The sequence below is a fragment of the Maylandia zebra genome, linkage group LG1, assembly GCF_041146795.1.
Source record: "Maylandia zebra isolate NMK-2024a linkage group LG1, Mzebra_GT3a, whole genome shotgun sequence".
In the NCBI taxonomy this organism is placed as follows: domain Eukaryota; kingdom Metazoa; phylum Chordata; class Actinopteri; order Cichliformes; family Cichlidae; genus Maylandia; species Maylandia zebra.
In genome coordinates, this window is record NC_135167.1 from 14,452,004 (window position 1) to 14,464,771 (window position 12,768).

Consider the following 12,768-nt stretch of genomic DNA (forward strand, 5'->3'; position numbering starts at 1 on the left):
CTGCACTAGTTACTTTATAGTATGTTATGCCATTTGAAGGATATTGTTTCTAGTGTATTTATTTAATTTAAATATTTTGTATCATTAGAAGAGCAAAAAAAAATTTGAACCAACAATTTTCAGCAAGTGTTGCAGAACAGAACATAAAAAACATTTCAGTAAGATGTGCCTGTTGCCCACAATTTTACATGTGCATTGCAGACATACGCATTTCATTAAAATCATACATATCAAACTCATTTGCACTGGAAATTAATTTAGCCTCTCAGGATCCAAGTGTAAAGTACATGTAGTATTCCTTCTTAGATACAGTGACAACAAGTAAGCCATAGTGAATAAGTAGTTGTCCTTTGTCAAGCCTCCTTGATGCTCTACTAAGTCACTTCCATCTGCTAAAACCAAAGAGTATTTCCAGTAGTCAGAACACATCAGACATGGACTATGTCCTGTTTTGTGTTAAAATCGAGGAAATGCAACTTTGGGTAGTGCATGGACCTGATTCTTCTGTCTTTGGAGTTCATCTGTGAAAGTGGTTTAGGAGTCCCGCTTAAAGCTTCTTGAGTTTTAGCTTGCTCATCTTCCAGCATTAGTTGTAGTTTTTCCTCTCAGCTGTAAAAGGGTTATGGGCTGTTGTCCTCCTCCCAGCCAGGTGAGCAATACAATAACTCAAGAACAAGGCAACGTTGGCTTTTGAAATTGATACCGTAGGTTCTTCTACTAAAAGTCTTGGACGAAGTTCTAATCTTGAGGTCACGGTCAGAGATCAAATTTTCTAAAAATTTTATCAATGCAATAACTCAAGAAGGAAGTCATCAAGGATTTTCAAGTTGATATCACAGGTGCATCTACTACAAATCTCAGATGGGTTTGAATTCCAGTGACGCTGACCTCTGACCTTGACCTCAAGTTTTCTAAAAATCTTGTGAATGAATCGATGTAGGATTTTCAAACTGATACCATAGGTGCTTCGACCAAAAGTCTTGGATGAGTTCAAATCCCAGTGACCTTGACTTCAAGGTTAAGATGAATACTGAAAATCTTGTGAATGTGATAACTTATGACTAAATTGGTGTAGGATTTTCAGATTTATTAGGAGGGTGAGGGGTAGTACTGGTGGCCATCAGTTTCTTTTTTTCTGCTGTTTTTGAAACAAGACAATTGGCTTTTAAAATGTGAAATGGTAGGCTTCAGGCTGAAGTTTGTTTATTTGTATGCCAACAAAGAAAATTGGATAGGTTACATGGCTGTTTGGTCAAAATGTGGCCCAACTGCAATCCTACTTTGGAAGTTCTCATCAGTTCAGGCTTCATTTGCTTAAAAAAACTGTTTAAATATATTTATTAAGCTTGATATTTTTGGTAAGTTTTTTTTAGTATATATTTTAATTTATTTTCTTTTTTATTTTATTTTAAGACAGATCTCCAAAGCAATGAAGCTAAAAAGTGTGTTCTACCACAAATCAAAAATAGTGTATAAAAAGGCTTGGTCAGGGGGAAATGATAGAGATACTTTTAGATATATTTCTTATTTGATTAATAAAGTCACCTTTTAACAGAAAGTGGCATTAAGAGAACAAGAGGTGAAAGGATACACAGAGAGAAGAATGAAAGAGAGAAAGCAACTGAATATCTGAATGAATAATTAAATGACTGTCGTGTGCACACGTGTGCGCATGTGTCTGCTACCTGTTATGTTGCTTTAATGATTCTCAGGATGGCATTTATAAATGTTGAATGGAAACTTCCCAGTAGCACTAAGGAGCTCTTGACTGAAGCATTCGGGGAGGGAGAGCTTTTCTCATGATGTTTCTTTGCTTTTTCTTGTCACATTTCATAAGGGAATTAAAAATTTTCATCATCAAAGTTTTAAAACACAGTTTCAGTTTGTTTATTTTCAATGTTTCTCTCTGTCTTTGGGAAGGTGTGAGTGTCACGGCCATGCAGATCATTGTGATACCAGTGTGACACTATACAGATGCCTGTGTTTGCCAGAGAGCCACACAAAGGGGAACAATGTAAGTAACAAACAAACTCTTATATGACAAATCACAACTACTCTTTTAGTAGTATCTTGTGGGTAGTGCTTTATAAATAGTGTATTGTGAAGTCATTAGAATTTCATGTTGACAAGTCCTACATATTTTGGCTCAACATTTGTGGATGGGTTTGATTTCACAATAATTAATATCTACATTTGATCCAGGCACACAGCACATATCATGTTTAAACTTAAAAACACATACACACATACAAACACACACACTCATCACAGAGGAATCCCCTGGGGGAAAACCTCCTCGTGGTCCTAATTAAGCACTTTCCTTCTTAATGACAAAGAACTTCTTTAATAAATTATACAAAGATGTACGTAAGCACGCACACACACACACACACACACACGCGCGCGCCTACCGTAGCACAAGTATTTATTTGAACACTTTTCTTTCCATCTTGATTATATTTATTCTAATGGTTTTTAAGAGGTTTGGAGGGACTGTTGAGCTTTTTCATCTTTCTCAGAAAATTGTTGAGTAAGCCATCTTGTTTTTGGAATCATGCAAAACCAGGCAGCAACGGTCAGCAGTCAGTGCTTAACAACTCATGATTTTCATGACAGAAAATTAGACCAAAAGTGGATAACAAGTAGAAAAGGAACAGATGAGATCCAAATGTTAGTATGCATGCCTGAAATGAAATCCAGCTTGTTTAAATGCTGACCACAATGCTAATAGTGATGATTGATAAAACTCATTTGATATTTAAGTTCATTTAGAAACGTTTTCATTTCATCACCATATGTAATGGAGAATTGCCTTTATCAATAATTATAGTCTGAAGATTATGACAGAAGTTTAGTTTCTGTGATTATGATTAAACTGTGTATTCATTTATATCCACTAAAACAAATGGACCTAAAGTCTGCCTAAAGTTGTTTTCATAAAATTTTAGAGAAAATGGTTTTATGTGTATGTGAATTACTGGAATGCTACTTGCAGCAGTTAGCTGGGTAGTTGCTACATAAGTTGTTAAGTAAAATGTAGAGTCTTTTTTGCAGTCTGTAGAGTTTCTGGTTATAGTTGCCAATCATTTAAGGTGAAACTGAAAGTACCTTGTGAGTATTCACACACTGGTAACAGAAGGAGTAGTTTGACCTAAACCATCACTGTGTGACCAGATGTTAGTTTGACTGGAAGCTAATACAACTTGTAAGGTAGTAGTAGGCATCACCCTAAGAAAAACCCCTTGTAGTCTGCAGTGAAATGTTCGATATGACGGCTTCACCTCACTGTAGCACAGGACAGCCTGCATTATTCACTACTTATGTATCATTCATACACCTGTGTCTGTGCATTAGTTTTTGCATGTGTGTGTCTCTGCATGTGTGTATGTGCAACAGAGTACATTGATGGAGACGCACAGCTGTCAGCTAGCAGCTGTTAAAAATAACAGACAGCCTCCTACACACACACGCATGTATTTAATAATTTTACTCTTACATGAACCTCACACTAAAATAAAAGTTATCACAGAAAGTGCTCCACACACACACACACACACACACACACACACACACACACACACACACACACACACACACACACAGAAACTAAACTTCAGTCATAATCTTCAGACTATGACAAAAAATTTCCCCCTTTTTTTTCTCCTTTTCTCTATTTTATACACCATTTTGTCGTTCCACTCTTAGGTCCCTGTCCCACCTCCGCCCTCTTCTCTTTGTCGATCGCTCCCTCTCTCACACACTCTGTCTTTCTCTCTCGGGTCTCACTTTAAATAATGTCTCAAATCGACTAGAACAATTACATTCCCTCAGCATGCATCTCTAATCAGTTCTCTTTCTTTTTCTGTTTGTATTTCGCTTCATTTCACTCAGCTGTTTTTTTCTATTCCCTCTCACTCTTTATTGCCTCACTTTTTAAGTATTTAATTCATTCCTATTTGGCTCTGTTTTTCATTTTTCATTCTGTATTTCCTCCTTTTTTTCTTCCTGTCTCAGGTTGATCCATCCTCCCAAGCTGCTTCTTTCCTTTTCTCTCGTACATACATTACTTCTTTTGTGTTGGAGAGATGTAGTGGAATAAGCATGGATATATTTTATGTAAATTAATCTCTACAGAAGCTACACTTCTGTGAAATACATTAGTGTGTAATATGTGCACGTGTCTTTATAGAGTCATTTTTTGTGTGTGAGCCTGTGTGCACTTTCTTTTTTCCCGAACCTGTCCATGTCATCTCTCTGAGTGAATATTCAGGGCCTTTCTTCTGTCTCTGTAATATTGGAGCATAAAAGGCTGTGGGGAATATTAGCGTTTAATATTGCATGCGTTCTGTTGACTTGGATCGGGCTAGCACCATGACGGATGTTGTACTAATCTGCAGAATTTCCACAGTGACATTAAAGTGACAGAAATGCTCAGACATGTGTCAAGATGATCAACAGGGGCCTTAGAAAGCACACTTAAACTCTTTCTCCATCTCACACACACACACTTAAACACTTGTGCGCACTAACGGACACACATGCACTCTCCTTTTGATTCTTTCTTATGTGCACTCTGTGTCAGACTTGATCTCTCATTCTGTCACTCTGTCTCTGTTTGTCTACATAACTGATGGATTCCATCACATCTGAAAGTTATATCATATACTGCATTGTACATCAGATTACTCGGTTTTAACTTGCAAAATGCCTGTGTCAGTTAATGGTTCTTGAACTCCAAATTCAATTTTTGCACATTTATTTTGTCTGAAATCATGAGGGAAAGTTAAATCGAACTTGATTCAGGACAAGTGAACTAACTTTGTGACTGTGTGCATGTGTGTGTGTCTTGGAAGAGTTAAAGAAAATGTTCTTTAACAATTAGTTTTTACCCCCCTCTACATATTTTTTGAATACAGTTAGGACCTGGTAAAAGGTGATCACAGTGCAGAGTAGTAGTTCATCCATCCTTGCATCTATCCATTTTATTTGGAGGCAGCAATCTGAGTTGAGACGCCTAGACCTCCCTGTGCCCACCCATCAAGACCTTCTGCATTACTGCAGGTTCTGCACCTCTCTGTCTCAGTATCTGCTCCTTTCTATCCTCACTTGTGAACAAAGTTCAGAGATACTTCCACTTGGGGCAGCTTCTCATTCCAAACCAAGATTGGACACTCTACTCTTTTGTGACCGAGAACTGTGGCCTCAGACTTGAAACTGCTAATTCTCATCCTATCCATTTCACACTCAGCTGCAAATTGCCCCAATGAAAGGTGCAAGATGTCAATTGATGAATCTAAAAAACACACACACACACATCATCTGCAAAAAGCAGAAACAAGATCCTAAGGCAACCAAACTGGACACTGTCCACCTCTTCACTGCACCTAGAAACTCTGTCCATAAAAAGTAATAACTTAGTGGATAGGAGCATCCCTGGCAGAGTCCAAGACCCACTGGAAATGAGTCCAGCGACGCAAACCAGTTTCTTACGGAACATATACAGGAACTGAAATATCCCCATTGCAATGGGCCCAGTACCCAATTCTTCCTAAGCACTCCTCACATAAGACCCCAAGAAATGAGGTCAAAAACGTTTTCCAAGTCCACAAAACACAGGTACATATGTTCTTCCCTTGAATATCCATTGGAGCAGTGTTTCATGCCCAAGATGAAAATTGATCCTAATGAATCTAAGCACTGTCCCAAACTTCCACAAAATGTTGCAGTGGCACATCAACTAGAACAGCCCCAAAACATCCCTCAGTGTGATGTTGAAATTCTGCTTTTTTGGATGGATGTTGAAGATGTCTTGGATCAGGCTTTTTGCCAGATGCTCTATAATATATTTGTCTATACCAAGCCAATTGACATCTTACACTGCCACTGGTCCAACTATGTATCCCTATGTGGTGATCGGTTAACAGCTCAGCGCTCTTCTCTTTTCTCAAGCCATACAGCTATAGATGTGATGAAATTATTACGAAATCAATCATCAACCTGCGACCTAGATTGTTCTGTTGCAGGATATGCTCAAACATAATTTTTGTAGTAGAAAAACTGTGATTAGAATAGAAGTTGCCATCCTGGAAACTGTAAAATTGTTTTGTATTTATATATAATATGTGCCCTCTGAATTGGACATTGAACATGTTTTTCTGTTTCTATCCATGTGTCTGAGAGATATTGATGGCTAGTGACATTAAGTGGCATTGTCCAGGATCTCTGTGGCTCAAGTGTGCCTCAGCAGCAGATTTTCACCTGCACAGGGGTTAACTGGGTTAACTTTAGATACACACAACGTGGATATGTACACACAAATTTGCTCACACATACACAAGCCAGTGCCACGACCTTTCCAGTGAGAGCGTGAAATTGGTCATGGCATTTAGGATAAGATGAGTTGTCCCAGCAGCTTTACACATACACATATAGACACACACTAGCCTACACACACACACACACACACACACACACACACACACACACACACACACACACACACACACATACATACACAAACATACACAGTTGCCTATGACAGGCCATCTAAATGTCCACACATCCATTAGAGTAGTCTCCTCACTCAGCAGGTTTTGTCCAAACATTCAAGAGTGAAAATAAGATGTTATCCTCTCCTTGGCTTCACCGTCCAAAACACACACATTCATTCATACTCACACACTCGCACCCCTTAGCTTAACTCTGTTTTTTCTTTTTGCATTAAGAATAAATGTTCTGTCATGAAACTGTTGAAAAAGAAAAACAGTGACATTAAAGAGTCACTGACAGAAATGCCAAACTCAAAAATTAGCTTAGTAAATAACTTTTTTCTGTTGTTTTGGGTTCACAGTGCAGCGACTATGTGCAGAAGATTAAAGCAAATAGAATTAAAGGAACTTAAACTCAGTTTTACTTATGTGCTGTTCTTTTTTTTGCTGTGAGTACTGTGTGCAGATGATGGAGCGCCATCAAAACCTTTTGTATGAGGAAGAGAATGAGCGTTTGCGCTCTTCTTTTAACTGCCAAACACCAGTCCCTCAACTAATTAGCAGGCAGGGAGAGAGAGAAGGTAACGCAATGTTGAATGAAAAGAAAAGAGAAGAAAGAAAAACTCCCCCTTTCATTTGGTATGGTAATATTTCCTGCTCACATACTCACTGTGGCTATGAGAACAAGCAGTTGGGGGACAGTAGAGACAGGGGGAAGGGAGAGAGGAATCGGAGAGGTGGGAAGCAGGGAGAGATGTACAGAGTGATTTGTTTTTCAGATAGAGGGGAAATGAAGGAAGGAAGTGTGGGAAGATAGAGGAGACACAGAGCTAGAGGAGGCAAAAAGAGGAATGAAAGAGTGATAGAAGAGTGGAAAACTCCCGCTCTTGGACTTATCCCCAGCGGATAAGACGAAGAGTGAGATGTAGTGAGGTTTTTCTATTTGGAGTGCAGAAAGAAAAGTACCTTTGATATGTGAAACGGTTTGGGGCATAGAGATGCTGATAGACCGGCAGAAAAGCACAGACAGATGGGCAGAAAGAGGAAAAAAAAGCATGGACAGACGTACAGGAGGGAACTTATTGTAGGTAAGACATCAGATAGACCTCAGGCCAAACAGCATGGCAGACAGATGAGCAGGCAGAGTGACAGAACAAACAGGAACATGCAAACAGCTCAGTGCTCCTGTGGAATTATGTGTCCCAAGACGTGCCCCTGCCTGTGTGTAGTTGTGTCTCTGTGTGTGTCTTTGTAGACTTGTTTCTTTTTGTCTCTTGTTGTTTCTGTGTTGATGCTTGAATGCATACATCGCATTTCAAGAGAATTTTCTTGCTGTTTCACTAAGTTGTGCTAATAATCAGCCAATCAAGCAGTCAGCAGTCCTCTTGATGCTGACTTCAAACATTTATTTGTTTTAATTGTTAGATGTAATCTAAAAATTTAATGACTAAATATAAAAATACCAAACTGCAAGGGTGCAGACCACAGCAGAACTACAAAGCACTTTTTTGATAAGTGGATCCTTGTGCGGACCTTGTGCATGTTGTAATTATGCTGGCATTAATTTTATTCATGTATCCATTGCTTTTTGTTTTTTGTCTCCTTTTGTGCCCCACATTGTCCCCTGCTTATGGATTATTTCTGGCCTTTGCTTCCTCTTCTGTTTCCATCAGTTTTTCGGTTCCTTTTTACTTGTACTCCGTTCTCTCGCATGCAGCACGAAATAGGAACCTCTTTCCCCATTTTGATCTACTCTCTCCCCCTCCCTCTCGCTTCCCCTGGCTTCCCTCCTCCTCTGTGTGTCATACATAATAGGACCAGTGCAGGTCTGCATGTGTCACACATGGGAGGAACTCCTGTGTTTTTTAATACATTTTTAATCCCACCATTTGAAGCCCCCCTTGTCCACTATAATTTGTACTGACTGCTGAACAAAATCAAAGGGCTTGTACTTGCTGCTTCTCGCCTCTGCTGCACTCTGCTACAAAAAAATGCATTTTTTATCACACACACACACACACACACACACACATACAACCACACACACCTTGGTATGTTTATTTTGACATGAAAGTGGGACTCTGAGAGAGCGCTGGCAGTTACAAGTCATTCCTCATTAGTAGCAGTGATTTCCCTATGCTCTCTGCGTGTGTGTGTGTGGTTGAATGTAGTGTTTTTATTTCTAATATAGCAGAGAATACATCAGTATTATGTGCCATTATGTGTATTATTCTTCTCTCGTTAGATTAAAAATTTCAGTGGGCCTTCGATTTTACAGTTTTTTTACATTTTCTCCACTTGCTCATTTATTTCTCCAGTTTTTACCATCCTGATATCACTCTTTGTTTTATAAAAGCAAACATTTCTTTTCTGGGATGATTTTTCTGTACAGTTTTGTTTTGTTTTAGTTTGTTTTATGTATTTTGTATTTTCACGCTATGACAGCTGTGTAGGTTTTAAGTTTCTGTTAATAAATAATTTTTTTACATGGGTATGATATTAAATGTATTATATTACTTATATGTACAGTTTAAAGTATGTCACCGTACACAAATAAAAAATGTACATCCATATATATTTACGCAATGTAATTGTTTTTCACAGTGCGAAAGCTGTGCACCACTCTACAATGACAAGCCATTCAGGTCAGGTGATCAGCTCCAACCTATGAACTGCCGACCTTGTCAGTGTCACAGCCACGCCCTCTCCTGTCATTATGATGCCTTAGCTGATGACCATCCAGATGAGCATTATCGAGGAGGAGGAGGTGTCTGCGACAACTGCATGCACAACACCACAGGTACAGATTTAGCAAAGGCAAATTATATGCTATATGGCTAATGCAGAGGCCTAGGTTTGAATCCACCCCAATGCTGTTTGGTGCATGTCTACCACAGGTCTTTCTCCCAGTCTTCTCTCCAATATAAACGAATCAATGAAACATTTACAAATGCAGATATTGAAAACCCAGTTAATTTTACCAAAAGATGAGATAAGACACTATGAGTGTTGTGAAGGGCCACTGCAATAAGTTGAACTCAGTTCTTCTCAATATTTATCTCTTTACATCTCTTTATAAGATTATTGGTGTGGTCCTCCACGAGTCCCAGTTTCTAACGTGGCCCCTTGGGAAAATGACTTTCCCATGCCCATAGTAGATTTAAAAAGTGAGGAAAAGATTGTAGAAACACCCTTCAAGTGCATTATGTTGATGTTGTTTAATTACATAGCCTAATCTGAGCAGAGCTAAGGCGAGTGTAAATGAGTAACCCACAATTTGTTGTAACAGTAAAACAATCTAACTCTCGTGTCTTTTGTTACATTAGAGTTGTATAATCAGATGACTCCAGTGATAACCTAAAGCATACTCTGCTTTATTCTCTTGAAAAATAAATAAATAATAAATAAAAGGAAATTAATGTTGTATTCAATACCTAAAACTATTGATTAATACTGAGAAGTCATCTGGAATTTGTTTACTGAGGTCATTTCACTGTGTTTTCTTCATGTCGATGCATTTTACTAATTTGCATGGGCTGTCTTAAATTCCACTTTGTTTTTGTCCTTATAGATACTAATAAACGTAAAGACACTGGTAAATTTAATCGTTCTTATCCCTTTTGGTTCTGACTTATAGCCTCAAATCCCTCCTATGTGTAAATTCAATCATGCAGTAGTTATATTTTTTCGTCAGGCTAAAAAGCATCTTACCATTTAAACAATTATGGTTAAACTGGACATTTTCAGCAGAGGTATCTCTTTTGTGCTCTGTGTGATTTCTATCTATTGACTTTTTTTCACCCTTTATCGCCTTGTTTCTCCATGTTTCCTATCAGGTAAGAACTGTGAGCAGTGTATAAGTGGGTTTTTCAGGCTCGAGGACTGTGATCCCACTTCAGTTGATGTGTGCCAGCCTTGTGACTGTTACACTGCTGGAACGGTCAACGGCAGAATGGACTGTGTGCAGGTAGACACCATTACATTCACTATAGAACGATCTTAATAATCAATACAGGATGTGTATATTAAGACTATTGTAATTATAAATACACTCTTTGAAGTAGTAATTTTACAATAAACATTGCAACACCTATTATGATTGCTGTTAAGGAAATAGCATGCTATTGGTGATACCTTTTAAGCGTCAGCAAATACAACGCAATGGACAAATTCACTTCAACCATGATCCGTCTGTGCAAAGTGAAGAGATATGGTTCTTTGACTCTGTTTTGAAATGCGTAACTTTCACGTTTATAATCTCAGAATACTTACATTTTATTATTTTATATTCACATTTTTATTAGAAAAATTAGAAAAGAAGAAGAAAGTAAAATACCGCTTTACCACGTTAATCTATGATTAAAATCTTTCCCTCTTTCTCCGTTTGTCACTTTCAGGTAGGAGGTCAGTGTCACTGTAAAGCTGCAGTAACAGGCCGTCAGTGTGCAGACTGTTTGCCTGGTTGGTTTGGTCTCACAGCCTCAAATCCAAATGGTTGCAGTTCCTGTAACTGCAATGGCATGGGTGTCATGAGAACCTCTACAGGGGCAGTTTCCAGCTGCAACCGTTACACAGGACAGTGCCATTGTAAACCCCATGTCACAGGTAAAAAGATCTCAAACCACTGAAGAAAGCTTAGTTTTTACAGGTGTAAATGGTGAAGGTCTTGTTTTTGAAAGAAATCAAAATCTTGCGTTTAAAGTTGTTTGTGTGTGCATCTGTCAAAGGAGACTGTTGGAGCTGCTTCTTTCAACAGCACTCTTTATATGTAGGTGTAAAACATGAGTTTTTTTAGGCATCTTCCTAGATTCCTAGATCCTTTTCCTGAAAGTCAAGCATTGAAGTTGAATGTTGAGTTAAGATAATACGCTGAAAAGGGTAAGATCAGCTATCGTTTGACCTTGGTATGTTAACACAACAGCAAATCACATCGGCTAAAAAAAAAAAAAATTTTTTCACAAAATCTCCTTAATAACTTTTTGTTAATAACTTTTTGAGTTTTTGTTATTCCAATGGTTATTTAATTGTCCAGTAGCAGCGTACATAGGAGTGCTCATTGAGGTGTACGCAAAAGCAAAAAAAGTGGGGATACTGGGTCCAGATGAAAAACATGCACACTGATGAACACACTCATATCCCAAACTGTTGTGGCAGCCAAAATAAACAGGCTTTTCTGCTGGCGGTGCTTCCAGCCGTCGTGCTTCTCTTTGTGATAAATGGTTTCACTCTCTCCCCTGTGTGTCTTTGAAGACCAGGCTCATATGAAATGCAAAACCGGCCAACGCTCCTCAACTCAACGCATCGTGGTTATTGCTAAGCCTTGCTATCAAGGGTCCACATTGCGTGTGTGAGTGCGGGCATGTGTATAAGTGTGTGTTTGTTTGTGTTTATGTGTATGTTTAAAAAAAATGTATGAATGTGTTCATGCACTTTTGTCTTTGCTTAGCTATGTATTGTAAATTGTAAGAGTTTCTTTGTGTGTGTGTGTGTGTGTGTGTGTGTGTGTGTGTGTGTGTGTGTGTGTGTGTGTGTGTGTGTGTGTGTGTGTGTGTGTGTGTGTGTGTGTACACACGCAACCCATCAAGGACTAAGCTGGTATTTAAATCTCTAATTCAATGCCAAGTTGATTAAAACAAACTGCTGCAGCCCCTTGTATTTTTCACACTCCTTCTTACAAGACCCATTTAGGTTTTTTTTCTGTCCTTGTTTGTTTGGTTGCTCCCACAGGTATTTTTCAGAAATGAGATTTGATTATGGCAATTTATTATCGCCAAGCTGATACTTTGAGTAGAGCAATGGCAGGCAAGCTTCAGAAGGACGGAATTGAAATGTGTGCACGGAGACTCAGATACACACATGCAGAAACACATGCACACTCATAACAAGGTGCCAGAGTGCAGTGTGTACATAATAGTGTTTGAAATGGTGATGCATGAGCCTGTTAACCAGCTGGCTACTGATAAAAGGGCTGGCCATGTCCCGAACAACACACACACACATATGCACACGTGGACACCTCAGAACAAAATTACATCCTTTCTGTTCTGATCTAATATCTTCTAACACAGGCTGTTCTATAATGTTCTCACTTTTCGGTCCCTTTTATTGATCTCTTTTTGCCCCCCTTTTTTCTGTTTGTTTATCAAAAGTCTAATTGCGAAAATATGATTCGTAAATGGTGAGTTGGTCAGGTCACTGCTCTAAAAGAGAACACTTTGTAAGTGATGTTTTTGTTATAAGTGTATGATTCGTTATAAATTATATCATTTTTGGGGGGAAA

The 12,768-nt window shown here is 38.5% G+C and overlaps 1 protein-coding gene across 7 annotated transcripts in view; it reads left to right on the forward strand.

The window, feature by feature from the left end:
* Positions 1–12,768, forward strand: part of ush2a (Usher syndrome 2A (autosomal recessive, mild)) — a 215,815-nt gene that overhangs the window by 42,778 nt on the left and 160,269 nt on the right. For all 7 annotated transcript variants that reach the window (XM_076881888.1, XM_076881902.1, XM_014413372.3 and 4 more), the window contains 4 exons: positions 1,921–2,014; positions 9,093–9,288; positions 10,325–10,455; positions 10,886–11,093. In XM_076881888.1, coding sequence (XP_076738003.1) covers positions 1,921–2,014; positions 9,093–9,288; positions 10,325–10,455; positions 10,886–11,093 — 629 coding nt within the window. The remainder of the gene's footprint in view (positions 1–1,920; positions 2,015–9,092; positions 9,289–10,324; positions 10,456–10,885; positions 11,094–12,768) is intronic.